Source organism: Bufo gargarizans, chromosome 9, assembly GCF_014858855.1.
Source record: "Bufo gargarizans isolate SCDJY-AF-19 chromosome 9, ASM1485885v1, whole genome shotgun sequence".
NCBI lineage: Eukaryota > Metazoa > Chordata > Amphibia > Anura > Bufonidae > Bufo > Bufo gargarizans.
Window position 1 is genome coordinate 25653911 of NC_058088.1, and position 25640 is coordinate 25679550.

A 25640-nucleotide genomic window follows, 5' to 3' on the forward strand; every position below is an offset into this window, starting at 1 on the left:
TAGTTGTTCAGTTTTTTCCGCGCGGGTGCAATGCGTTTTGATGCGTTTTTCACGCGCGTGATAAAAAACGGAAGGTTTACAAACAACATCTCCTAGCAACCATCAGTGAAAAACGCATTGCATCCGCACTTGCTTGCAGATGCAATGCGTTATTAACGCAGCCCCATTCACTTCTATGGAGCCAGGGCTGCGTGAAAAACGCAGAATATAGAACATGCTGCGATTTTAAAGCATTGCAGAAGTGATGCATGAAAAAAAATGCTCATCTGCACAGTCCCATTGAAATGAATGGGTCAGGATTCAGTGCAGGTGCAATGCGTTCACCTACTGCATTGCACCCGCGCGGAAATCTCGCCCGTGTGAACGCAGCCTTAAGGCCCTAAGGGCCTATAAGATATAATTAGTTTGGCGGTTCCTTTTGATGAACACTTTTATTACTGACTGGGGTGGTTTCTCCAACTTGGAGATTTTAGAGCTCACTAAGGGCTATAGTATAGTATAGGTCAGTGATGGCTAACCTTGGCACTCCAGCTGTGGTAAAACTACAACTCCCAAGATGCCCCCCTTGCTTGGCTGCTCTCAGAACTCTATAGAAATAAATGGAGCAATTTGGCACCAGGAGAGGTAAAATACAGAGTGGGCTCAGCATGCATGTGGAACCTGCATTCCCTGAATTTAATGGAGGCCAGTATCGCACCAAAAGAGGTAGTATTTCGCATAGGAATCTGTCTAAAAGAGATCGCCTTGCCGGGGTGGACAGGCAAAAATGACTTTCTACAAAATGTATTTGCCAAGAATCTCACATTTAGGGCTCATGCACGCAACCATTGCCTGTTTTCACGTTCCGCAAAACATGTATACCGGCTGCGTGCGTTCCGCACTTTGCGCAACGGAACGTCTGGCACATAATAGAACAGTCCGATCCTTGTCCATAACGTGGACAAGAATAGGACATGCTCTATATTTTTGTAGTGCCACAGAATGGACATACGGTGCTGTTCACATCTTTTGTGGCCCCATAGAAGTGAAGCGGTATGCATCTATCTGACCCACAAAAAATGTGGATTGGATGCGGGAATAAACACGTTTGTGTGCAATACAGCATTAAAGGGGTTCTGCAGTTCTTTTAAACTGATGATCTACCCTCTGGATAGGTCATCAGTATCTGATCGGCGGGGGTCCGACACCCCAGGACCCCTGCCGATCAGCTCTTTGAGAAGGCCGCGGTGCTCCAGGAGCACCGCGGCCTTCTCTTGGTTTCCCTCAGGCCCAGTGATGTCACAGCTAGTATCACTGGCCTGGGCGGGGCTAAGCTCTGTTCACTTGAACAGAGTTTAGCCCCGCCCAGGACAGTGATACTAGTCATGACCTCACTGGGCCTGCGGTAAACAGCGAGAAGGCCGCAGAGCTACTGCCAGCGCCGGTTCCTTCTTAAACAGCTGATCGGTGGGGGTCCTGGGTGTCGGACCCCCACCGATCAGATACGTGATTTGCAGACAATAATAGGACATGTTCTATCTTATAACGGAAATACGGAAACATTCCATACATACATATTCCGGAAATACAGAAACATTCCTCTTTTTTTTGCGGAACCATTGAAATTAATGGTTTCGTATACGGAACGCAAAAAACGGCCCGTAAACGAAAAAAAAAAACGGTTGTGTGAAAGAGGCCTAAGCCTACAAGCTTAGCCACGGCAGAAAGCAGAGTGTTTATGCTGCAGAATCCACAGCAGATTTTGACAAAGGCAAAATCCGACGTCTGAGCATACCCTATGCATTCAATACGAGCAGATTTGCAGCATCCAAAGTGTAAAAAAAATGTGTCAGAAGCCGCAGCAGTTTCTGCTTCAAAGTAGACACTGGATTTTACAGAGGCCGCTGTGTGCACATAGCCTGAGGCTGGGTTCAGACCTGAGCGTTTTACAGCGCGTTCCTACGCGCTGTAAAACGCTCAACAGGCAAGAACCAATGATTCCCTACGGGAACGGTTCTCACCTGAGCGTTTTACAGCGCGTACGATCGCGCTGTAAAATGCCCAACGCCCCAAGAAGTACAGGAGCTTCTTTGGGGCGTCTTGTCGCACGTTCCCGTACATAGACTTCAGCAGGAACGCGTGACAATGGGCGTTCGCTTGTCTCTGTATGCGCGATTGCAAACGCCAGTACAATCGCGCATACAGAGCGTACGTTCAAGTACGCTCAGGTCTGAACCCAGCGTAAGGGTTCTCTTACATGAGTCATTAATATGAAGTCAATTGGCGCCCCTTAAGGGTGCCTGCACACAATGCAGATTACGCGTAGTTTTTTTTCTGCGCGGATTTTCGTGCAGAAAAACTTCAGTATAATACAGTACCCGCAAAGTGAATGAGATTAGAGAAATCTAATGGACACTTTTGCTGTGCGGATTTTGATATCTGCAGCTTGTCAATGATGTTTTTCTTGAGCGGATTTCACCCCTTTTCAATGGAAGGGTTAGATTTGAGAAAAATCTGCATAAAAAAAGTGCCCAAAAAACTAAATAAATAGTGCGAACTTATGTGTTTTTGTATGTGGTTTTGGTGCAGATTTCATACACGTAAGACTACAGAACAGACATACTAATGCGGACAGCACACGGTGTGCTGTCCGCATTTTTTGCGGACCCATTGAAATGAATGGGTCCGCATCCTATCCGCAAAAAAAACGGGACGAACACGGAAACAAACAACGTTCGTGTGCATGTAGCCTAAATCTGCACTTAGGGCTCATGCACATGGCAGTTTTTGCAGTACGCAAATTGCGGATCCGCAAAATACAGATACCGTTGGGTGTGGAACCTCCTGCCCTCTGTAGAACAGTCCTTCCCTTGTCTGTTAAATGGACAAAAATAGGTCATGTTCTATTTTGTTACCGCAGAACAGACCTACGGATGCACCCACATCTTTAGCCCCCACTGAAACAAATAGGTCCACATCCAACCCGATAAAAATGCTGACCAAAATAAGCTTGTGTGCATGAGCCCTTAAAGTGCCTTTCACACAGCCCGATGGAAATTCAAAAGGGGACGAACAACCGCTATTACGATCATTTGTCCCCCCCCCCCCGTCTCTGCATATTGCTGGCAGCACATCCTGTTCACACGGGGCAATGTGCTGCCGACAAATTTAGGTGCAGCATGAAAGCTAGCATCACCCGACAAATATGTTTTTTTTTGCAGGGTGATTGGCGCCACCTTTACCTCTGCCAATTTTTGGGACCGATTCTTTGTATGAACTTGGTGTAACAGGGCTCATACACAGGGTTAGGTACGACCCAGGGTGACATAACCCACAGATGAAAGGCTCATCATCGCTGCTATAAGTGGTGACTGAGGTCAGCAGCGGGAGTAAGTGTTACCCAAACAATATATCCGCCCAGAACATCATTTTCCACATCACAGGTTCCCATCCGGGCAAAAGAGGAAGTGCCGGTCAGTTACTTCTTATTCCTGAGGCTGGGCCAAACGTTTGGCGTCTTCGGAGACCACAGCGACTTGTTTACCAGTGAAATAACATGCAGGGTGGACCGTGAGAAAGGCGCCGTCCCAGGGTTCCTTGTATGTATCTTACATGACCCCCTGCCCAGTCACTCCTTGCTGACTGTCCTGTTCGGTCTTTCCTCGGCAGTACTTAAAGTGACAGTAACCTCAAAAAGTTGACCTGCCTGTTTATGTCTGGCATATAGATATCCTATGGTGGTTTATTTCATGAGCAGTCTAAATTACTCTATTTCTTCACCGTCCTGATCACAATGACAAACACAATGGCTGACACTCGACCGCACTCTAGTTGTAGTGTCCCGAGGACTAAAGTAAGATAGGAGGAAGTAAAATAGGTGCGGCGAGAAGCAAGATGGTGATGGAAGTTTACAAAACAGCGAGCTTTACAAACGGCCGTCATGGAAAATGGCCTGGGTTTGCAAAACAAGGATATATTTGTACAGGCCTCTCTGCGAGGGGGCCGCTTAGGGCCGACACTTGTGACCATAATACGGCACTCAGCGCGGCACCATGGGTTCATCGTCTGATGTCCAAATAGTCTGGTGTATATATTCTGTCTTAGAGGGGTTGTCTAAGCATACTCTCCTGCCCGATCTGACATTGGGGATGAGGAGACACAATGGTACACTGGGTAGGACAGTTGCCAAATCAATCAACTATCCCATGGGGCCTATTCTAATTAAAGGGGTTTTCCAGTCTTGGAGCAGACAGCCTCTGTGGTTCTAACATACACCCCTTAGGCCTCATGCACACAATCGTATCCGTTTTGGCGTCCACAAAACGGACCACGGCCTCTTCAACCAGCTGATCAGCTGGGTGCCAGGTCTCGGACCCCTGCCGATCTCATATTGATGACCTATCCTGACTGGGGAAATATTAAACTCTGAGACCCCTACTACTCTACCTACTAGATAGAAATGTAACTTAGGAGCCAGAGCCCCATTGCAAAATCTGTAATACGGCCCCCCACCTTCAATGCGTTTTCTATCATTCTAGTAACTATGTGGCAGAGGGTTTTTTGGTTCCCCTTCAGTTTCCTGGACACGGAAGTGACTGCTGCCTCTGCACCCCATCTAGGTGCGTCCTGCTACTTGGAACACATGCACACATTTGTATGGGAGTCTATGGAGTAAATGACGCCTCCACTTTTACTCCATTGGATGCCGTATCATCTGTTTTTCCGTAGAATTATTTTTGATGGTCCCCGGGTATTCACCCATAAACCCCTATATAGGGATCTGGACTTTGCTGAAGGGGAACCACATGGCTGAATAGTCCCAATGTAGTTGGCTGCTGACCCACAGGAGTCAGAAACACCGATGCATGGCACTGAAGGAACAGGCAATATTCGTAGTCAGTAATCAGGCCGAGGTCAGGGCAGGCAGAGTTCGTTTGAATCTAAAAAACAATTCAAAGGGCAGGCGGCACAGGATCAGTATCCTGAACATGCACAGATCAAGAAACAGGCAGACAAACATAATACTAGCTCTTTTACAGGCTCCAGTTAGATAGAGAGACTTGGCAAGGTCTGTTGGGACCAATTGATCAGGCAAACACTGAGGGGAACAGCCAGGTATCTATAGGAGCAGCTGATTGGCAGCTCACAGAGCATGAGATTAACCCTAGCAGTCAGGTACAATGAAAACAAGTCCTAATTACCTCACAGGAAGCCAGCACAGAGTGTACAGGAGTCAGGACAGCAGCCGATATAAATCGCCATTGTTACATTGTATCTACCTATCCATCTACAATGACCTCAAAGTCTTTAGACCCTTTCACTTTTTTCACATTTTGTTATTTTGTGGATTTGTGCTAAGACAAAAAAAAAATCTGATTTCCCTCCCATCAATCTGTACTCAGTGCCCCATAATGAGAAACTGAAAACTGGATTTTTGCAAATTTATTAAAAAGGAAAAACTAAAATTAAGCATGGACATAAGTATTCAGACCCTTTATTATGACGCAATTTATCTCTGGCCCATTTCTCTTGGTCGCCTACATCTGGAGTCACTTTTGGTAAATTTAGTTGGCCGGACATGATTTGGAAAGACACAGCCCTGTCTATATAAGGTCTCACAGCTGACAATGATGATAAAAAAACAAAACAAAGCCATGAGGGAGACAGAACTGCCTGTAGAGCTCAGAGATAGGATTGGGTGGAGGCACAGCTCTAGAGAAGGGGACAAAAAATCTCTGATGCAATGAAAGTTCCCAAGAGCATTGGCCTCCGTAATTCTTAAAGGGTTTCTACCGCCAGAAATACTGTTATGTAGCTGACTGACTAGCGATGCGCTAATGTGAGCACTACGTAACAGTGTGGTTTTTACCTTTCTCCCTGCAGCCGTTCTGCTAAAATACACACTTTTACAATATGCTAATGAGCCTAGAATCAGCACCTAGAGGCTCCGTCTTCTCACCCTTTATCCCGCCCCGCTCCTCTTGATTGATGTCATGGTTTGGAGCTTCCCTGGCGAAATCCCCCGCCTGCGCCATTCACTTTTGTATTCGGCACAGGCGCAGTGAGTGAATGATGCACTCCTGGTGCCGGGTTCCTCACTGCGCCTGCGCCGACTACGTCACAGTGAGGAAGCCGGTATCAGGAGAGCTGCCTTCACTCACTGCGCCGAAAACAGAAGTGAACTGCGCAGGCGCGGGATTTCGTCAGCGATGCTGCGAACCGTGACATCAATCAAGAGGAGCGGGGCGGGCAGAACAGGGGACCTGGGCGGGATAAAGGGTGAGTAGACGGAGCCTCTAGGTGCGGATTCTACGCCCACATAGCACCTAGAGGCTCATTAGGATATTATAAAAGTGTGTATTTTATCAGAACGGCCGCAGCGAGAAAGGTAAAACCCACACACTTATGTAGTGCGGACATTAGCGCATCGTTATAGTCAGTCAGCTACATAACAGAAATTCGGATGGTAGACACCCTTTAAATGGCAAACATTTGTAACAACCAGGACCTTCTAGAGCTGGCTGCTCCACCAAACTAAGGGGGGAGAAGAGCCTTGGTAAGAAAGGTCACTCTGACTTTGTGGCAAAGGGGCCAGGAAAAAAGCCTCTCCTCAGTTGAGGATACATGAAAGTTTAAAAAAAACAAAAACCCCTAAACGACTCTCAATCTGTGTGAAACAAGATTTATCTGGTCTAATGAAACCGGGACTGTTCATCAACTGCCCAATACCATCCGTACAGTGAAGCATGGTGGTGGCAGAGGAAACCTGTGCCATGCAGGCGAGTATAATGCTTTTTTTTTTGTTTAAATAGATCTATGTATGGCACTATGGGGAAAATACCTGGTGGTGGAAGGAAGAGCATTATATATTGGGGTATTATACTACAGTGGAGGATGGGGGTATTATACTACTGTGGAGGACGGGGGTATTATACTACAGTGGAGGACGGGGGTATTATACTACAGTGGGAGAGGACATTATATATTGGGGTATTATACTACAGTGGAGGACGGGGGTATTATACTATAGTAGGGAAGGACATTATATATTGGGGCATTTTACTACCGTGGAGGATGGGGGTATTATACTATAGTAGGGAAGGACATTATATATTGGGGCATTTTACTAAAGTGGAGGATGGGGGTATTATACTACAGTGGAGGATGGGGGTATTATACTACAGTGGAGGATGGGGGTATTATACTACAGTGGAGGATGGGGGTATTATACTACAGTGGTGGATGGGGGTATTATACTACAGTGGTGGATGGGGGTATTATACTACAGTGGGGAAGGACATTATATATTGGGGCATTATACTACAGTGGGGGGGGCATTACATATAGGGGTCATTATACTAGAGCATTATATGTGGGGGCAGTATATTATGGGGGGTAGCATTATATATAGGGAGCATTATACTAGAGGAAGAGAACATTATATAAATGGCACTATAGGGGGCCTTAATGCCCTATGGGGGCATCATTAATGTTGGAGGTACAGTGTGAGCATTATTATTGTGCATTACTGCTAATGGGGTTTGCTACTGGGGGTACTGAAGGGGGCACTATTACTATTGAGTGAAGTCTGAGTTATTGGGGGGGGACTATTTGAATGACATTATTAGTGTGTGGGGGTATTGGGGAGAACAGCTGGCATAGTATTGGGGGTAGCAGCAGGATGACACTGTTGGGGCACCAGGAGGGAGAGGATGATGGAAAAGGAATCTAAGATGTCTGTGTGTCAAACTCTGCAGAGACGAGACGCGGCTGGAAGAAATCATCATGGCGGTCCGATCTCCGAATGGAGAAGATGAGGAAAGAGAACATCTGTATAAGAGGAGACATCACTGGATGTAAGAGGTATGTGGGGCTGTATTACCCTGTATGTAAGGTCCATCCACATACAGTATGTCTTTAAGGCCTTGTGCACACATCCATATTTTTGGTCCGCATCTGATCCGCATTTTTTGCGAATTGAATACAGATCCGTTCATTTCTAAATCTGTGTGCCTGTGCCTCATTACATGGTATGGGGCCACAAAGAGACGCTACTATAATGTACGGGGGCAACACAGAGACATTTTACTGTATAAGCCCATAAACTATAATGTCTCCTTGTGACCTCCATACCGTATAGAGTAATGTCTGTATACTGTATGGGGGCCACAAGGAGACATTACACTGTATGGGGGCCACAAGGAGACATTATACTGTATTCGGGCTACAATTTGTAGCCCCCCATAAAGTATAATATCTCCTTTTTGCCCCTGTACAGTTTATTGTCTCCTTGTGGCCCAAAGTGGTTTTTCTTCTAAATGAGTATTTATCGCAATATATATCAATATTACGAAAAAATTATAATAATATTGTGGGAATATTTTTGATATCGTCCAACCCTAGGAAAGACCTTAAAATGGCTGTGCACCGACGGTCCCCATCCAACCTGACAGAGCTTGAAAAAAGCGGCAGAAAATCCCCAAAGTCAGGTGTGCAAATCTTGTGGCTTTATACCCAAGACGACGGGAGGCTGGAATCGCTGCCAAAGGAGCTTCAACTAAGTCCTAAGTAAAGGGCAGGAATTCTTATGACAGTGATTTTAGTTTTTTTCCTTTTCAATAAATTAGCAAAGATTTCATTCTGTTTTCACTTTGTCATTGCGCGGTATTGAGTACAGAATGATGGGGAAAAATAGATTTTTTTCATTATTTTGGCACAAGGCTACAACCTAACAACATGTGAAAGGATCTGAAGGCTTTCCAAATGCATTCTATCTATCTATCTTATATGCAAAGTTACGTTAAGCGGCCTCCAGTTCACGGTTGTTTACTATGATGTCACACAGTTTCAGATATGAGCGAGTGGCGGCCGGCCGCAGTCTGTAATTTCCACAATAAAGAGAAGTGTGTCCGCTGCAGCAATGTCACCTGTGTGATCAATTTCCGGATACTAGTGTCATCGTCTGGAGAACGGTTACCCAGTCTAGAACGGGAGAAGAATATATTTTAGGTGCCATTGACACCTAGTGGTCAACTGTGGGAAGTACATAAAATATCCTTTAGGGCTCATTCAGATGGCCGCCTGCTGTTCGCAAAGATGCAGATCCGTTTTTTTGTGGATTAAACTTGTCCTATACTTGTCAGTGAAAATCAGAACATGGCCCCATTGAAGTCTATAGGTCCGCAAAAATACTGAATGCAATCAGTTTTCTTGAGGACATGCTGAACTGTCCGCAAAAAAAGGACCCGCATTTTTGCAGACAGCATACGGCCGTCTGAATGAGCCCTTAGGGTCTATTCACACATCTGTGGTGGATTTTATTGCGGATCCGCAATACACCGGGTCGCATATGGCCAGCACTAAATAGAGAAGCCCTATTCTTGTCCGCAGCTGTGGACAAGAATAGGACATGCTCTATTTTCTTGCCGAGCTGCAGACCAGAGGTTCGGGGCCGCGCTCCGGAAATGCGGATGCGGAGAGCACATAGTGTTCTCTCCACATCTATTCCGTCCCCGTAGAGAATGAATGGGTCCGCACCTGTTCTGCAAAATTGCAGAACCGATGCAGACCACACTTGCGGACGTGTGAATGGAGCCTTACACTGAGGATAGACCATCAATATCAAAATCCTGCACAAGTCCTTTAAGACGGCATGCTGCCAGGCACGCCTAAGGATAGTGAATGTGGTGGCATAGAAATCCAACAGGTTTGGATTTGCTGACTGTCGGGTTGCTGGAAACTGCAGGTCACAAGTGAACCACATTCACTATCTATAGGGGACATGTGGGAACGCAACATTACTATATTATAAGTACCAACTCCGCATGGACCCCTAGCCTGATGAAAGCCCACAGTTTCTCCTCTTGCACGCTGCACCTCCACATATCATCCAGGATCCGTGAAGAGTTGTCGGGGTGTGCCACTAGACCTCTTCAACGCTTCCATAAAAGTTTATGGCCACTAAAACTTTATGAATAGAGCAGAAAGGAACATCAACTTAAAGGGGTTGGCCACTTTGCGTAAAAATCTCTACAGCTTCCTAAACTTAATAAAAGTGTCAATAACAAGCACTCTACCACCGGAACTGCATTAAAAACACTATTTTATTGTACAAATAAAATAAACCAAAAAGAAAACTGGTAGTGAAAATAAATCATAAAATGACAATACCATACACAGCACAAGATTCCGTTGCAGTTTGCGTATTCTCCTATATTCCTTAAAAAGCTCAAGGACCGTGAGACAGAGAGATCTTGCAGATTATGGCCTCATGCACACGACCGTTGTTTTGGTCCACATCCGAGCCGCAGTTTTTGCGGCTCGGATGTGGACCCATTCACTTCAAAGGGGCCGCAAAAGATGCGGACAGCACTCCGTGTGCTGTCTGCATCTGTTGCTCCGTTCCGTTACCACCCCAAAAAATATAACATGTCCTATTCTTGTCCGTTTTGCGGACAAGAATAGGCATGTCTACAATGTGCCTTCCGCAAATTGCGGAAGGCACACAGGCAGGTTCAGTTTTTTTGCTGATCCGCGGTTTGTGGACCGCAAAAAACTGAACCGTCGCGTGCATGAGGCCTATATAGGTAGATTATTCAATGAATCCTTCACAGCAAGTCCCTCAGAGTTAGAAAAAAGTATCACAACCCAATATCTTATATGTATCCAGTCCATCCAACAATTACACTGCTCCACTTGATTAGATGGTGTTAGGGTACTTTCACACTAGCGTTTTTCTTTTCCGGCATAGAGTTCCGTCACAGGGGCTCAATACCGGAAAAGAACTGATCAGTTTTATCCCCATGCATCCTGAATGGAGAGTAATCCGTTCAGTTTGCATCAGGATGTCTTCAGTTCAGTCGTTTTGACTGATCAGGCAAGAGAGAAAACCGTAGCATGCTACGGTTTTATCTCCGGCGAAAAAAAAAATGAAGACTTGCCTGAACGCCGGATCCGGCATTTTTTCCCATAGGGATGTATTAGTGCCGGATCCGGCGTTCAGAATACCGGAATGCTGGATCCGTCGTTCCGTTATGCGCATGCGCAGACTGAAAAAAAAGCAGAAAAAAATAAATGCCGGATCCGTTTTGCCGGATGACACCGGAACGACGGATCCGGCATTTCAATGCATTTTTTCAACTGATCAGGCATTTTTAAGACTGATCAGGATCCTGATCAGTCTTACTAATGCCATCAGTTAGCATACATTTTGCCTGATCCGGCAGGCAGTTCCGGCAACGGAACTGCTTGCCGGATCTCTCTGCCGCAAGTGTGAAAGTAGCCTTATATCCGAATATCAATTCATAAAAGTTTGCTGTGTCCAAATAATTCATAAAATGTCACTTCTCCACTGTTAGATCACAACTAGGTCCAATTGTTGAGAGGGGTGAGCCGCTATATACCGTACATATATTTTTAGCTTCCTAAACTTGTGAGCAGTACTATAGGAAACCCCAAGCCCCCCCATATCTCACCACAGCACCCCTGGTAGACGCTGGTAGCTGCTTCATGCAGGGCAATCAAGTCATTCACCCACCTGACCGCTGCCTCGGACGCCTTTTCTGTGCTGGTGCCGAAAGCATGGTGCGCTGAATGTGGTCAGTGCTGATGCAGAAGATGACGTCCGGGCAGTGGTCACAGAGGTAAAGGATGTGACCACTTCCAACGTCATTGTCAAGGTGGCAACGGTCGCTGTTTACGGATGGAATAGGGGCAAAGCAGGGGTGCTGTGGTCAGATATGGGGGGCTTTGGGTTTCAGATTCGCATTTTAAAACAGTAATAGTGGAGATATGGCACTCAATATCTGGAGGACTGCTCAAAACAAATTACTTTATTGATGCAATTATCATATTAAAAAATTAAAATGTCATACAAGATACGTAAATTGTACAGAAATTAAATAACAAAAGGATAAAACGTCACAAATGACGATAAGGTAAAAATCACTCGAGGTATAGATATATATGTCAGACAGCATATAGGTGCTTTCTAAATTTCTGATTGGTTCACCACAGAAAGATAAATTGTCGATAATTTAGCACTACATAAGCTGTTTATCCATAATTCTCTGAAAGTTTTTCGGTTAGTAAAATCGTTGATTCTTATTACTGTAACGCAATTATAGACTTTTCGATTTAGGATCCGAGGAAGAAGTCAGAACTCTTTGGGACTTTGAAACGCGTCTGGGAGGAATCTGGACCCCACATTACCACCATTCTGGCGTACGCAAGGACATCTACAGGTTTACCTCCTTATTAATAACCTCTCAAGTGACTCGTCCTATATAAGAATTTATGCTCGAAAACTTCCTGGAGTGATATATAGTTTCACCTTCAACTTAATCGAAATTAAGGAGAAGTCGAGCACGTGGGACGCTGAGGAAACGGCAATCAAACAAGCCGCATTCAGAGGTTGGAGGTAAGGGAATAAGACAGCTCGAAAATAGGTGGGACGCCACCCAGAGCTAATAACTCCCGAACTTTTACAATTCGATAAGTTTAAAGAACTGTGACATAAGAATTACTGTGACTCTTCCAAACATTCGAAATAAGAGTTCATAATTAAATCGAAAAGTCTATAATTGCGTTACAGTAATAAGAATCAACGATTTTACTAACCGAAGAATTGGTGACTATCGAAAAACTTTCAGAGAATTATCGATAAACCGCTTATGTAGTGCTAAATTATCGACAATTTATCTTTCTGTGGTGAACCAATCAGAAATTTAGAAAGCACCTATATGCTGTCTGACATATATATCTATACCTCGAGTGACTTTTACCTTATCGTCATTTGTGACGTTTTATCCTTTTGTTATTTAATTTCTGTACAATTTACATATCTTGTATAACATTTTAAATTTTTTAATATGATAATTGCATCAATAAAGTAATTTGTTTTGAGCAGTCCTCCAGATATTGAGTGCCATATCTCCACTATTACAATGTTTTTTAATCCTCTGGTGTTTAGGAGTTAACACTTAGATAGTGAGCACCTTTCTATCCTACGGATTGGTAGAGCCACTCCATTCTGTGAATTTCTTAATCCGCATTTTAAAACAGGAATCCGAAGTGGGCTTCGGTACCAAGGTCCCCGCCAGTACCAAAGCCGACCTCTGATTCCTATTTTAAAATGCTTTTAAAATAAACAGATAGGAATACCAAAGTCATTCACCAAAAAGTCTCACACAACTTCGGCCGAGACAACAGTTTCCTACACGGAGCCCGTACATTTTAATGTGGTACGGAAACAGCATTTCAAACAAAGTTTTTTTTTAACTGATTAACTTCGGATCTGTGATCCAACGCCTACCTGTGACCATAAAGTGGGCTTGGGTGGCCCCCTGGTTATCGGCCCACCGGGTAATTTCCCTGTAGTGTCTATGGCCAATCTGCTCCTGTTCATGAGACTCCATCTGGCATTTTGACAGAAAAAGCTCTGCGTAGAGCGCTATTTTTTTCATCAAATGTGACAGATCTGGTGGCAACTGACAGAGTGTTTAAAGGGAACCGGTCAATGGGATTTTGGGTATAGAGCGGAGGACATGGGCTGCTAGATGGCAGCTAGCACATACACAATACCCAGTCCCCATAGCTCTGTGTGCTTTTATTGTGTAAAAAAACTATTTGATACATATGCAAATTAACCTGAAATGAGTCCTGTCCCTGACTCATCTCACGTACAGGACTCATCTCAGGTTAATTTGCATATGCAATTATTTTTTTTACACAATAAAAGCACACAGAGCTATGGGGACTGGGAATTGTGGATGTGCTAGCGGCCATCTAGCAGCCCATGTCCTCAGCTCTATACACAATCCCAGTGACAGGTTCCCTTTAAGGCAAATGTGAACAGAGCAAAGGCTCGCTCATATCAAGGTAATATCTGAGGCTGGACGTGTTCAACAGCGACTGCGGCACCTAGGACATTTGGTCAGTATTTTTCATCCTTTTTTTTTTTTAAAGACTAAATCAGGAGTACATTGTTTGAGGCTTTAGGATCCACATCTTAAAAAAATGGATAGAAACTGCTGATTAAATCCTAAAGTGTCCATGATGCCTTAAAAGCATAGGACAGATGGAGGTGGCTCCCTTAGTGTGGTCGCAGTGGACCTAACAAAGGCGCCAGGGCTGGTATCACAAACATCTCAGGTCCCAGCATTGGTTGGTGCACCATGATGCTTAGATATGATATGAGCCTAATTCATAGGAGGGAGCAGCGTGATCAGTCTCTGTAGATGTCCCCAAACAAGTGTCCCAAATAGATAATTGTGTAAACTTACTAAACGTAGATAAACGGCCACAGTCCGAGCCCGGCGTGATGACAATGAATGATGTTCCAGCCAAAACCGCTCTGGCCAATATTGGCCTTCCTGGATAAAAAATTGATTACCGTATTTTACATTTTATAAAAGGCACTTTTTCCCCCCCAAAAGTGTGTGTGTGTGTGTGGGGGGGGGGGTGTGACAGTGCATCTTATAAAGCAAATACTAGTGAGCACATGAAAGTGCTCATTAGTATGCAGGCAGCGCAGAGCACAGCGACTGCATCACTGCTAGCGCTTGCTCCCCTCACCGCTCCCTGGTCTTCTTCTGGGCCCTGTGCTGCATTTTGTCCTCACTGTGTCAGGAAGTAGTGCACATGGATGAACACTCTGATCTGATGCCCAGAGGAAGACCAGGGAGCGGTGAGTGTAGGAAAAGCGTGCTATCCGGAGCAGGAGAGGTAAGTTCATTTATTTACCATATTTTTCGCCCTATAAGATGCACTTCCATTATGGAAGACCGGGAAGCGGTGAATGCAGCGATCCCCGGGCTCTGTAATCACCGCTTCCTTGTCCTCGACCGCTCGCTGTGCTGTGACTGCGCACAGCGTGAGAATGTCGGCTCGCTGTGACTTCTGTACAAGTCGGGTCACAGCACAGCGTGCGGCAGGAAGAGCCAGAAGAATAGGAGCTGGATCCCTGGAGAGGCGGCGGCGTCCGGGGCAGAAAAGGTAAGTTGATTTACTGTTTTTGTCTGATCTGAGGTCTAAATGGGGGTCTTAAAATTGGGGGTCTGATTTGAGTATCTGAATTGAGGTCTTGTTAACATAAGTATCTGATCTGAGGTCTAACTGGGGGTCTTATTAACACTGGGGGTTTGATCCGAGGTCTAATTAGAGGTTTTATTTCCACTGGGGGTCTGGGCTGAGGTCTGATGAAAAGTATTTTTTTTTCTTATTTTCCTCCTCTAAAACCTAGTTGTGTCTTATAGGGCGAATTACAACGCAACAGCACTCTGCAAACCAAATAAAGTACAAAAAAGTATTCTAATGCTATGCTTTTTAAGTAAATTTGAGATTCTTGGCAAATACATTTTGTACAAAATTTGGGCCCGTCTGCCACACGTCAAGGCGGGAACCTAACACTAAATTCTACCTGCTATGTGCCATGTCGGCTACCATAAAATTCAGGGAGTGTAGGTTCTACATACATGCTGGGGCCCACTCCACACCTCTCCTGGTGCCAGATGGCCCCCAACGAATGCAATGAGAGCCCACCCAATGCCTCTCCTGGTGCCAAAAGGTCTGATGAGGATTTGGAGTCTGATCTGAGGTCTTATAAAGATTTTTGTCTCATCTGAGGTCTGACAGATTGGGGATCTGAACTGAGGTCTGATGAAGATTGGGGGTCTTATTTGGGAGAGTCTGAGATGAGGTCTAATAAAGATTGGGGGTCTGATAAACACTGAGGGTCTAATCAGAGGTCTGATGAAGATTGGTGCGTCTTATGGTCGGGTGCATCTTATAAAGTCAAAAATATGATTAATGAGAGGAAAAATTACAGAATAAATATTCAATTTTACAAAAACCATTAGCACAAAAAAATGAGAATGCTAAAAATTGCATTGCATAAGACTCTCCCGATCAGATGTTCTACCGAATTAGGCAGCAAGTCCTGAAGTATAAGAAAAGAAGGTTATAAAATCAGCAGCACGTACAAGTAACGACCTCTGTGTACAGCATCAGACTGGACACCTGGGGGGCAATATATTCATTACCTGATGATTACCCAGCGTCTGAACTCTGGCAAAAAAATTGGTAATTTTGGTGTACAACAGTTTTGCACAAAAATGTACTGATTTTTTTAGATTACTTTTAAAATGTGGGTGGCTAATGGGGAGTTTTTTCGTGAGATTTACCAAATGTAAAAAAAAGGTGCATTCTAAATCCAGTAGAGGTTGGTGTAAAAAACTGGAGCAACATCTGGAACTGATGAAATCAGGATATGTCATCAATATCAGATTGCTGGGGTCTGACTGCCAGCGCCCCACCGATCAGCACTGTGTCCTCTTCACCGTTTACTTGTTCGCCATTGACATCCCATTCAGTTCAGTGGCAGCTGGAGGCCTGGTTACAGATTTTGTACTAGTACCTGGGAGTTTCACATTACGACTGGAGTGGCCTAGGTTATTAAGGGGTCAATATTAGCATCTGTGGTGTTCTGCAGCAATAAGGGTTGGTTATGCTGTTTTTTGTGTGTGGATTTACCAGCTGAAAACCACATGGAATCTTCCTCTCATTGTTGTCGGTGGGAGTCCACGCTGCCATCCATACACCAAGAATTTCCAGGCCACGTCAAGAGGGGACCTGTACCTTCTGAATAGAAATCATGGCGAGTGTCCACATGTGGAATAGCACCATTGAATCAGCATTGAACTCTGTAGCAGATTTCCCCATTGGAAGAAATACGCCATGTAACCATACTGGTGGATTCCATGGGAGAAATCCAAGGCTGAACCTTGAATTTCTGCCACAGCTTTGCATTTTGAATGTGATAGATCTGCTCCTGCCTTTAGTCTTTCAGTGTGGGCACCCGCTGCAGTTCCATACAGAAATCCTGCCAAAAATGTGATCCGGAAATCTGTAAGGAAATGGCGGTACGGACTCTTATTGACAACAATAGCGGTTTCTGCATGGATTCCACACATTTCTCACAGCAGAATCTGCACCGAAACCGCACTATGAACAAGTCCTATAGGGTTAATCTAGCATCCCTGGTGGTCTAGTGCAGCTTAGGGTTTATCTGAAGTCTAAAAAGGCCCCCCCAATGCTCAGGCCCCTTGTATGGATTATACTTACCTGCTCCCCGACACCCGCGTTGGTCCGGATCCCTGCACGGACACCGCTGCAATAGCAACAGGGGGAGCAGCCAATAGCAGGCCGCGATGGGGACAAGTCTTCCTAGATGCTAGGGAGGCTGGTCACCATCATGGCCAGCTATTGGCTGCTCCTCCATCGCGTGGATCAAATCAGCGGTGCCGTGGTGGCCGTGCAGGGATTCGGAGCGATAGGACATGTCCTATCTTTCTCCGCATGTTGTATATCGCGGACCCATTTAAGTCAATGGGAGTTCACACGGCCGGTGCCCATGTATTGTGGACCAGCTGTTTGCGGTCTGCAGCATAGGCTCGTCTGAATGAGCCCTTATTCCTTTACCAAGGTGATGGTTTGGGGACCCATGAAAAGTTCCTGCGTAGGTAGCATTATGACATCATTAGTGACCAGTCTCCGATGATGTCATCATTATGCCATTTTCAGTCCACCCCCCCCCCCCCCCCCAATATCTATGGAACCGCAAGCTAACTCCATACGAACGCCCCTGGACCTGTGAAGATTTGTAAACCATGCATTCGCTATGCGTGCAGCGCCCTCTGCAGGCTAAACGATTGGCTTCATAACTGTTAATATCTGCATTAGGGCTCATGCACACAAACGTGCGCCTGCCGGACCCATGCTGCTTGCACAGGCACCGACTGTAGGGCCTCCGTTTGAGGACGCAAGACCCATTCACTTAAATGGGGTCAGTGATCCGCACCGCTGTTTGCAGGCCACAATACGGGCACGGGCCGATAACAGTCACGTGCATGAGCCCGAAATGAGAGTTCACATCACCATTATTTTTCCGATCTTCTGATCCGTCAGTAGAACAGAAACATTTTTTTTTAAAAAGGATCCTGTAAAAACAAAACAAAACAAAAAAAACGTTATGCACATTTTACATCCATATGAGCCACTAATGGAAAAAAAAGTCCTTCAAACTGGGGCTCAGGATCAGTGTTTTTTGTTTGTTTAATTTGTGGCTTATTGAAGCGATTTTCCATCAATTTTAAGATAGCACAACCCCTTTAGTTCCGAATTAACAGTGTAAGGGCTCGTTCACACGACCGTGCCGTTTTTTGCGGTCTGCAAATTGTGAATCCGCAAAACACGGATGCCGCCTGTGTGCCTCACACAATTTGCGGAACGGAACAGGAGGCCTATTATATAAAATGCCTATTCTTGTCCGCAAAACAGACAAGAATAGGACAGGACTCAACATTTTTGCGGGGCCACGGAACGGAGCAACGGACGCTGTTTGCATCCTTTGCGGCACCATTGAAATGAATAGTTCCGTATTCAGACTGCAGAAAACAGCCCGTATACGGAACGCAAAATACGTTTGTGTTTGAACGAGCCTGGGATTTTAGTACTAAAAACAAAAAGTCATCTAATCTGGCAACAGGACAAGGTATATGCCGGATTATCAGCCTTTCTTGATTACCGGATGGAGGAAAGGTCCACATGGTACTTGTAGTTCCACTAAATCTCGGCAACCACAGACTGGCAGCTCCGTGCCCACAATAAACATGTCCGACGCCGGCGCCGCACGTAAGCGTAATCACGTGGACGCCATTCGAAGCTCCGCCCTTGCACGTTCTGCGTCTGAAGGGGCGTGGTTTAAACAGGAACACGCGTGTTGTTAGAGCAGGAAGGCAGAGCGGGGCTGTAGCAGGTAAGGGGGATTAACCCTTATAGGTCCCGGTGTGTATGGACGGGACGGGCAGGGCTTGTGGCGCAGCGGGTGAATGTGGTGTAATTAGAGGGGTGGACAGGAGGAGGAGGCGGTCATGGTGTACGGGGTTTGCGGAGTCTGGCATGGTGGCGCAGGTGCGGATGGTAAGGCTGGTGGTCTGCCTGGCATGACCATGGCAAGTCTGGTGAGGTTATTTGTCGCGCATGCTCTGCGTCTTTCCTGCTGTGTAGGTTGATATTCACACTGTGCAGTGAGTGGAATGCAATGGTCGGATGCTCGTCCACAGGAGTGTGAGTTGTAACTGAAGTTCTGCAACTTTCTAATATGCTTCGTTTTAATTCTTCCCTCCATTCCTCCTTGCTGTCAGTGAATGGAACGTCTCTTGTGGGCTGGAGGCCTGCACAGCCCTGATACTTAGGAGAAGCAGAGTGTTTCCTGGGAAAGTTACACTTGTATCCATAGAGCAATCCTGTGAGGTGATCCATTGTATCAGGTCACAGAAGAGTGAGATGGGGAGACTACAGGGGAACCTCCCGGGGGGTCGCTGAACCCTCGCCCCTGCCCTCCAGCCGGTTAGGCTACTCACACTTGCGTTGTTTTCTGGTATTGATGTCCGGCAATAAAACCAGAAAAAAAAAACTTTTCGGTTTAGTCTTCATTAGTGTTGAGCGAACTTGTGTCTAAAGTTCTGGTTATCGAAGAATCGCGTTACGGATTCCGCTACCACGGACCATAACGGAATTTAGAATCCCTAACAGGATTCTTCGATAACCGGACGCCGAACTTAAACCACAAGATCACTCAACACTATTCTGAATGGAGAGGGATCCGCTGAGGATGCAAGCTGTGATTTTGTGTCCGGTCATAGAAACGGATCCATCACTGAAAAAACTATATAAGTCGATGGTGACGGATCAGTTTTGATTTCACACAACCGCCTCCTAACGGAACGGATGCGTCCTGATGCACAAAATCAAAACGGATCTGTTTAATTCCAGTATTGAGATCCTCTGCCGGATCACAACGCAAGTGTGAGAGTAGCCTTACATAACAGCTAGATGCTCTCAAGGGGTTAACCAGTAATAAAGGATGACCTCTCCTCAGGTCCTCAGCAAATCTAAGCCAAAAAATTGACTTCGATCCGAATTTCAGGGGAAAAAAAAATCTATACGCTACGAAGCCGAGTTTCCTCGAGCTTCGTGGTGACTAATCTATTCTTCCTGATATGGCAGTTTAAAAAAAAACAACAACCCATACCTCTTGATTGACAGTGGCCATCTTGTTTGAAGAAACCGTGCGGAAATCTTGCGCGCAGTAACTGAAACAGTTGACCTAACCCCTTTGCCACAATGAAAGAGCTCATGGCCCTTTCAACCCTGATTAACCCCTGAAAAGCCTCAATTTTAATAGCGGATGCCGTAGTCGGCGATGAACGCATCTGAGGCGTTCAATGATGGGGAGGGCGGGGGTAATCACCATTCCCCGTCATTGCCCCCGCTACATACTAGGGAATGCGATTTGTGACGGTACGGTAATTAGTAACTAATCGAATCTATTTTTGATAACTTCGCATGTGACCGATGTACTATGTCACATGGCCTAGGAAGAGGCTGCAGCACTCATGGAGGGCCGACTTCTTCTAACGGTTGATCGTGGGGGTGTTGGACCCTCACCAATCAGATACTGAGATGAGTGCTGTCCCTGACTCCTCTCACGTACAGGACTCATCTCAGGTTAATTTGCATATGTATCAAATCGTTTTTTTTACACAATAAAAGCACACAGAGCTATGGGGACTGGATATTGCGGATGTGCTAGCGGCCATCTAGCAGCCCATGTCCTCAGCTCTGTACACAAAATCCAGGTGACAGGTTCCCTTTAAGTTCCTGCTTTAGGCTCCATTCACACTTCCGTAACGTGTTTTGCGGATCCGCAAAACACGGACAGCGGCAATGTGCATTCCGCATTTTGCAGACCGCACATTGCCGGCACTAATAGAATATGCCTATTCTTGTCTGCAATTGCGGACAAGAATAGGACATGTTCTATTTTTTTTTCGGGAACGGAAATGCAGACCCGGAGGTGCGGGTGCGCATTTCCGGAGTCAGGCCGCACATCGTGCAGCCCCATAGAAATGAATGGGTCCGCAATTCCGTTTCGCAAAATGCGGAATGATCTGTCAGGTTTTTCATGGCCATTTTGCAACCGTGTGTATCCATTTCCTGGCAACCAAATTACGCCCTTTTTGGCGTGTATTAGTGGCAAAAGGAAAAAATATCTTTGCCGCTCAGCGGTGCAGTGATCTATTCTAAAGCCCAGTTTGCCGTGTATTAGTGGCGAAATAAAAAATATTTGATCTATTGTTTGGTTATTTGATGTGACAGTATGTCAGACAGAGAAGTGCCCGGCCTGCACAGGGGAGTGGCAGAGGCCTGAATGTTTCAGGCACAGGTCACAGCAGGGTAAGGGTCCATTCACACGTCCACAAAATGGGTCCGCATCCGTTCCGCAATTTTGCAGAACAGGTGCAGACCCATTCATTTTCAATGGGGCCGGAATGTGCTGTCCGCATTTGCGGATCCGCACTTCTGTTTCCACAAAAAATAGAACATGTCCTATTCTTGTCTGCAATTGCGGACAAGATAAGGCATTTTCTATTATAGTGACGGAGATGTGCGGTCCGCAAATTGCGGAATGCACACTGCTGGTGGCCGTGTTTTGCGTGAACGATGTATGCTGACCCGGACGTGTGAATGGACCCTAAGGGAGCGTGGCAGCAGGGGTCACAGCGAGAGGCCTGAGCTTCCAGTGTCAGATTCTAGCGGTCGTGTCTTGACCAGCAACCCAGCTGTTCTTGAATGGTTGACTCGGTCATCCACTTCGTCCCAAGTGACATCAGACACCCCCAGCCAAGAGTCGGTGGGTTCCTCTGACACAAGCCTTATTTGGCATGGCCCGGGAGCAGGCCCTGTGCCCTCACCTGTCCTCAACCTGCCTCTGTCCTTTTCTGTTCCCTCAGCCAGAGAAGTATTGTATGCTGTAGGCTCAGCTCCACTATACAGCGAGGACGAGCTATTAGAGGACAGTCAGCAGCTACTGCCCAGCCAAGATCTGGAGGAGACACCTGCCACTTCCTCCGGTAGGTGGGCAAGTAGTGATAAGGACAGTGGAGGAGGACATCGGTGACGTGCAGACAGTACTTGATGATGATGTAGCTGATTGCACTTGGGAGCCGGGTGATGAAGGGTCTTCATCGTCATTGGGAGAAGAGGAGGGCAGCTTGCCCGTGAGCCAGCAAGTCGCTAGCGTGGCCAGGAGTCATCAGGGTGGCAGCAGTGGGAGGTCGGGAGCCAAACGTGCCCGGGGTAGACCACCCTCTTCAGAGGAGCCTACCTGCCTGGGAAGGAGTGGTGCAGGAGTTCACGGAAGCAGCGGCGGTAGCAGTCAGTGAGTGCAGAGTGTTGGGGGTAAAATCACCCACTCTGCGGCGTGGCAGTTTTTTGTTAAGCCGCCGGAAGAGGTGAACATGACCATATATAAAATATGTGGTCACGAGGTGAAGCTTGGCCAGGGTGGCAATGTTGGCACCACGGCCCTGCGTCAACATATGCAGCGTTATCATAAAGTGGCCTGTGAGAACCGTGGCTCTGATGTGGTGGTCCAGCCTGCTGCAGCAACTGCTACATCACCCAGTGGCACGCACCCGGTTTGATGCAGTCAAGGCTTCACCACCTCAGCCGAAGGGAACTGTCTATCCTCCCATCTTCAGTCATTTCGTCAGCAATCGATCACCGAAGCGATTGCCAAGAGACAGCAGTATGCGTGCACGCATCCAACGGCGCGGAAGCTGAACGTGCTCCTGGCCAAGTTGCTGGTGCTGCAGTCCCTCCCTTTCCAAGTGGTGGACTCTGCACCTTTCAGTGAACTGATGGCTTGTGCCGAGCCGAGGTGGAGATTCCCAAGCCGTCATTTCTTTGGCAAAAAGGCAGTACCAGCCCTGCACACATGTAGAACAGAAGGTCGGCCAGTCCTTGAGCCTGTCGGTGTCTGCCAAAGTGCACGGCAGCGCGGACGTGTGGAGCTGTAACTACAGTCAGGGACAATACATGTCCTTTTATGGCCCACTGGGTGAATGTGGTTCCTGCACAGCCACACCAGCAACTTGGCCAGGTGACGCCGCTTCCGCCTCCACGTTGTCACGCTGTTGGTCCTGCGACAATGTCCGCCTCTGCCTCCTCAGCCTCCACTACGGGCACAAGTCACAGTGCCCCTCCAGCCTTCCACATGTGCAGGGCACAGCGGTGTTCTGCGCCTCGTTTGCTCCATAGACAGGATCCGTGTTTTGGGGGTTATTGTTCTGACGGATCAGAGGAAGGGAAAAATAATCAGGGACGTCAACACAAACGTACTGCTGACCCCCTCTCCACTCTGTCGGGGCTCTACTTGTATAAGTGTGTAATAGAACAGGTTCTGTAGACATCTATGTGGAATCAGCTGCGGACAGTGTAAAAGGAGTGCGCTTCTTCTTGGCGCTAACATCGACCTGTAAGGCTGAGCTCATACTTGAGTTATTTGGTCAGTTTTGGCCCCGTGACTGCCCAAATAAGTGACGTGTGCAGTAATTCTAAGAGCGACGCCTGTCATCTGCATGTCATACGGACTCGCAGTATTGTTTCACTACCACAGCAGACTCCCTATGCGTGTTACTGCAAGGTACAGTGTTCTATGCAACTATTTTTTTCCCAAAAATTTGGCAAATCTAATTTTTGAAAAATTCACTAGTCTCTAGCAGTGACGTCAAGCAGAGATATTGGAATTACAAGGCATAGTAAAAAAGGTGCACTGTCTAAACATAATGCAAGTGCCAGCAATCAGTGGTAGTTACCCGGAGAAGCTCCATGTTGCCTCTGATTTGGCTGTGTGGCACCCACTCAAGTCAATGTCAACCCTTTTGTGTTGGTTTTTCGCTCTGGCTATAAAGAAATGTTGTCCGGATGTGACATCTCCTTTAAAGGGGGTTTCCTCTTCATAACACTTATCTCGTGTGACCACGCTCCATTCACTTCTGTGGGACTGAAGGATGTGGCCTGCTCTGTGTTGGTGCTATAGAGTGAGTGTTCACATAGGGGGACCCTGTTCTTGTGATTGGTGGGGGTCCTAGCATTTGGACCTCCAGAGATCATGCATTTATCACCCGTTCTTTGGATAGGCGATAAATGTGTTTAAAGGGGTCCTCCTGGATACTGGTATTGATGACTTATCCTCATATCAGATTGATGGGAGTCGAATACGCGGCACCCCATCTGATCAGCTGTTTTGGGCTGCTGCCGCACGGGATGTTAACAGTGTATGGACCAGAAGGCGTGAAGTGTCGTTGTACGCTGGCGTACTGCAGCTCAGCTCCCATTAACTTGCATAGGCTGAGCTGCAGTATCCCAGTACGGCCACTACACAGTGTACGGCGCTGTCTGCCTCCAGCTCCATATGCTTTATAGTTTCTGGCACTGTGGCAGCCTGATGCAGCTGATCATGGGGGTGCTGGGTGTCAGACCCTCACCAATCTGAAATGTAATTATTTATCAATATCTGTATAATATCTAGTCACTTGATTGACAATACACAACAATTTAAAATGAAAGATAAAACAGAAGTGACTGGTGGCGCATGACTGTTAACAGGATAATAAAGTGCTAGTGCAAAGTTATATGGCTCGCTCAAAGCATGCTGTGTGATTTTAATATCTACTATAGCCAAATTTAGTGACTTATAGAAGCCCCGGCTGAATGCATAAATAATGCAGAGATAAATCACAACGGTGAGCAAATAATAAATGCCAAAGCGGGGCACATAGATAACATATAATTGAATCACAGCGGGGGATATATATATATATATATATATATATATATATATATATATATATATATATATATATATATTAGCCAAACTAAATAGTATGTGAATAAATCACGGCAATAAACAGAAGATACGTATTTAGATTGAGTTCCTAAATGGCATGTAGGTAAATCATAACCGTGAACGATGTATACTGACCCGAGAAAAGACTCGCACCACCAGTCCACACCCCGACGCGCGATTCGCGTTCTGCTTCCTCCTTTGACAACCCCTTTAAGCGTTTTAAATCTGTGTCTGTTGTGTTTATATGATTATTGCTGTATATGTGAAAAGTTTTAAACTAGTAATCTTTGTTTTTCAGAAAGAAGACACCGCTGAGGTTCTGCCCGGCACCTCCGCTTACAGCAATGGTAAAGTTTAGGGACCTATTCTATAACTCTAACCCCCTCCATGGTGTGCATGTTCAGCTATATGGTTAACTCTTTGTACAGCCTTTCTCTATTCTGACTCCTATAGGGGGCACTCTGAGCAATTGGGGCAATTGAAATTTGCCCCATAGAGGATTTTTGACTTCCAGTAGATTAACACAATAGGATTATGAGTTGGACTTGATGGACCTGTGTCTTTTTCCAGCCTTACAAACTGTGTGTGAGCAGTGGACCCCCTTCCTGATGTCTATACCCCCTAATTGCAGAGAGCTGTTGCATTGCATGTTTTTTGTTTTATACCCCCTAATAGGGCACATGGAAAGGGTTCGTCAAAGACGTTGAATGTGTGTATCCACTGTTGTGCCCTTGACGATGTATTAGACAGCCTGCTGTATCGGGTGTGTCCTTCACAGGGACCTCCGTACCTTCCTTGTGACTATACACGGCACCCAAGTGCAAACATGATGTGCAGAGAAAGCATTCAACATCCACCCTTTCCCCATTATGTCTTGTGATTTTCTTGGTGGGATCTGTTGAATGAT

The 25640-nt window shown here is 46.2% G+C and overlaps 1 protein-coding gene across 2 annotated transcripts in view; it reads left to right on the plus strand.

The window, feature by feature from the left end:
• Nucleotides 1–18733: 18733 nt before the first annotated feature.
• CCDC9 (coiled-coil domain containing 9) overlaps nucleotides 18734–25640 on the plus strand; it is a 57125-nt gene continuing 50218 nt past the window's right edge. Inside the window, exons 1-2 of one of the 2 annotated variants that reach the window (XM_044305951.1) lie at nucleotides 18734–18793; nucleotides 25032–25080. In XM_044305951.1, the coding sequence (XP_044161886.1) occupies nucleotides 25078–25080 (3 nt within the window). In that variant the 5' untranslated portion in view covers nucleotides 18734–18793; nucleotides 25032–25077. Of the gene's footprint in view, nucleotides 18794–21901; nucleotides 21954–25031; nucleotides 25081–25640 lie in introns of those variants that run through there. The other variant, XM_044305952.1, reaches the window with a different exon arrangement.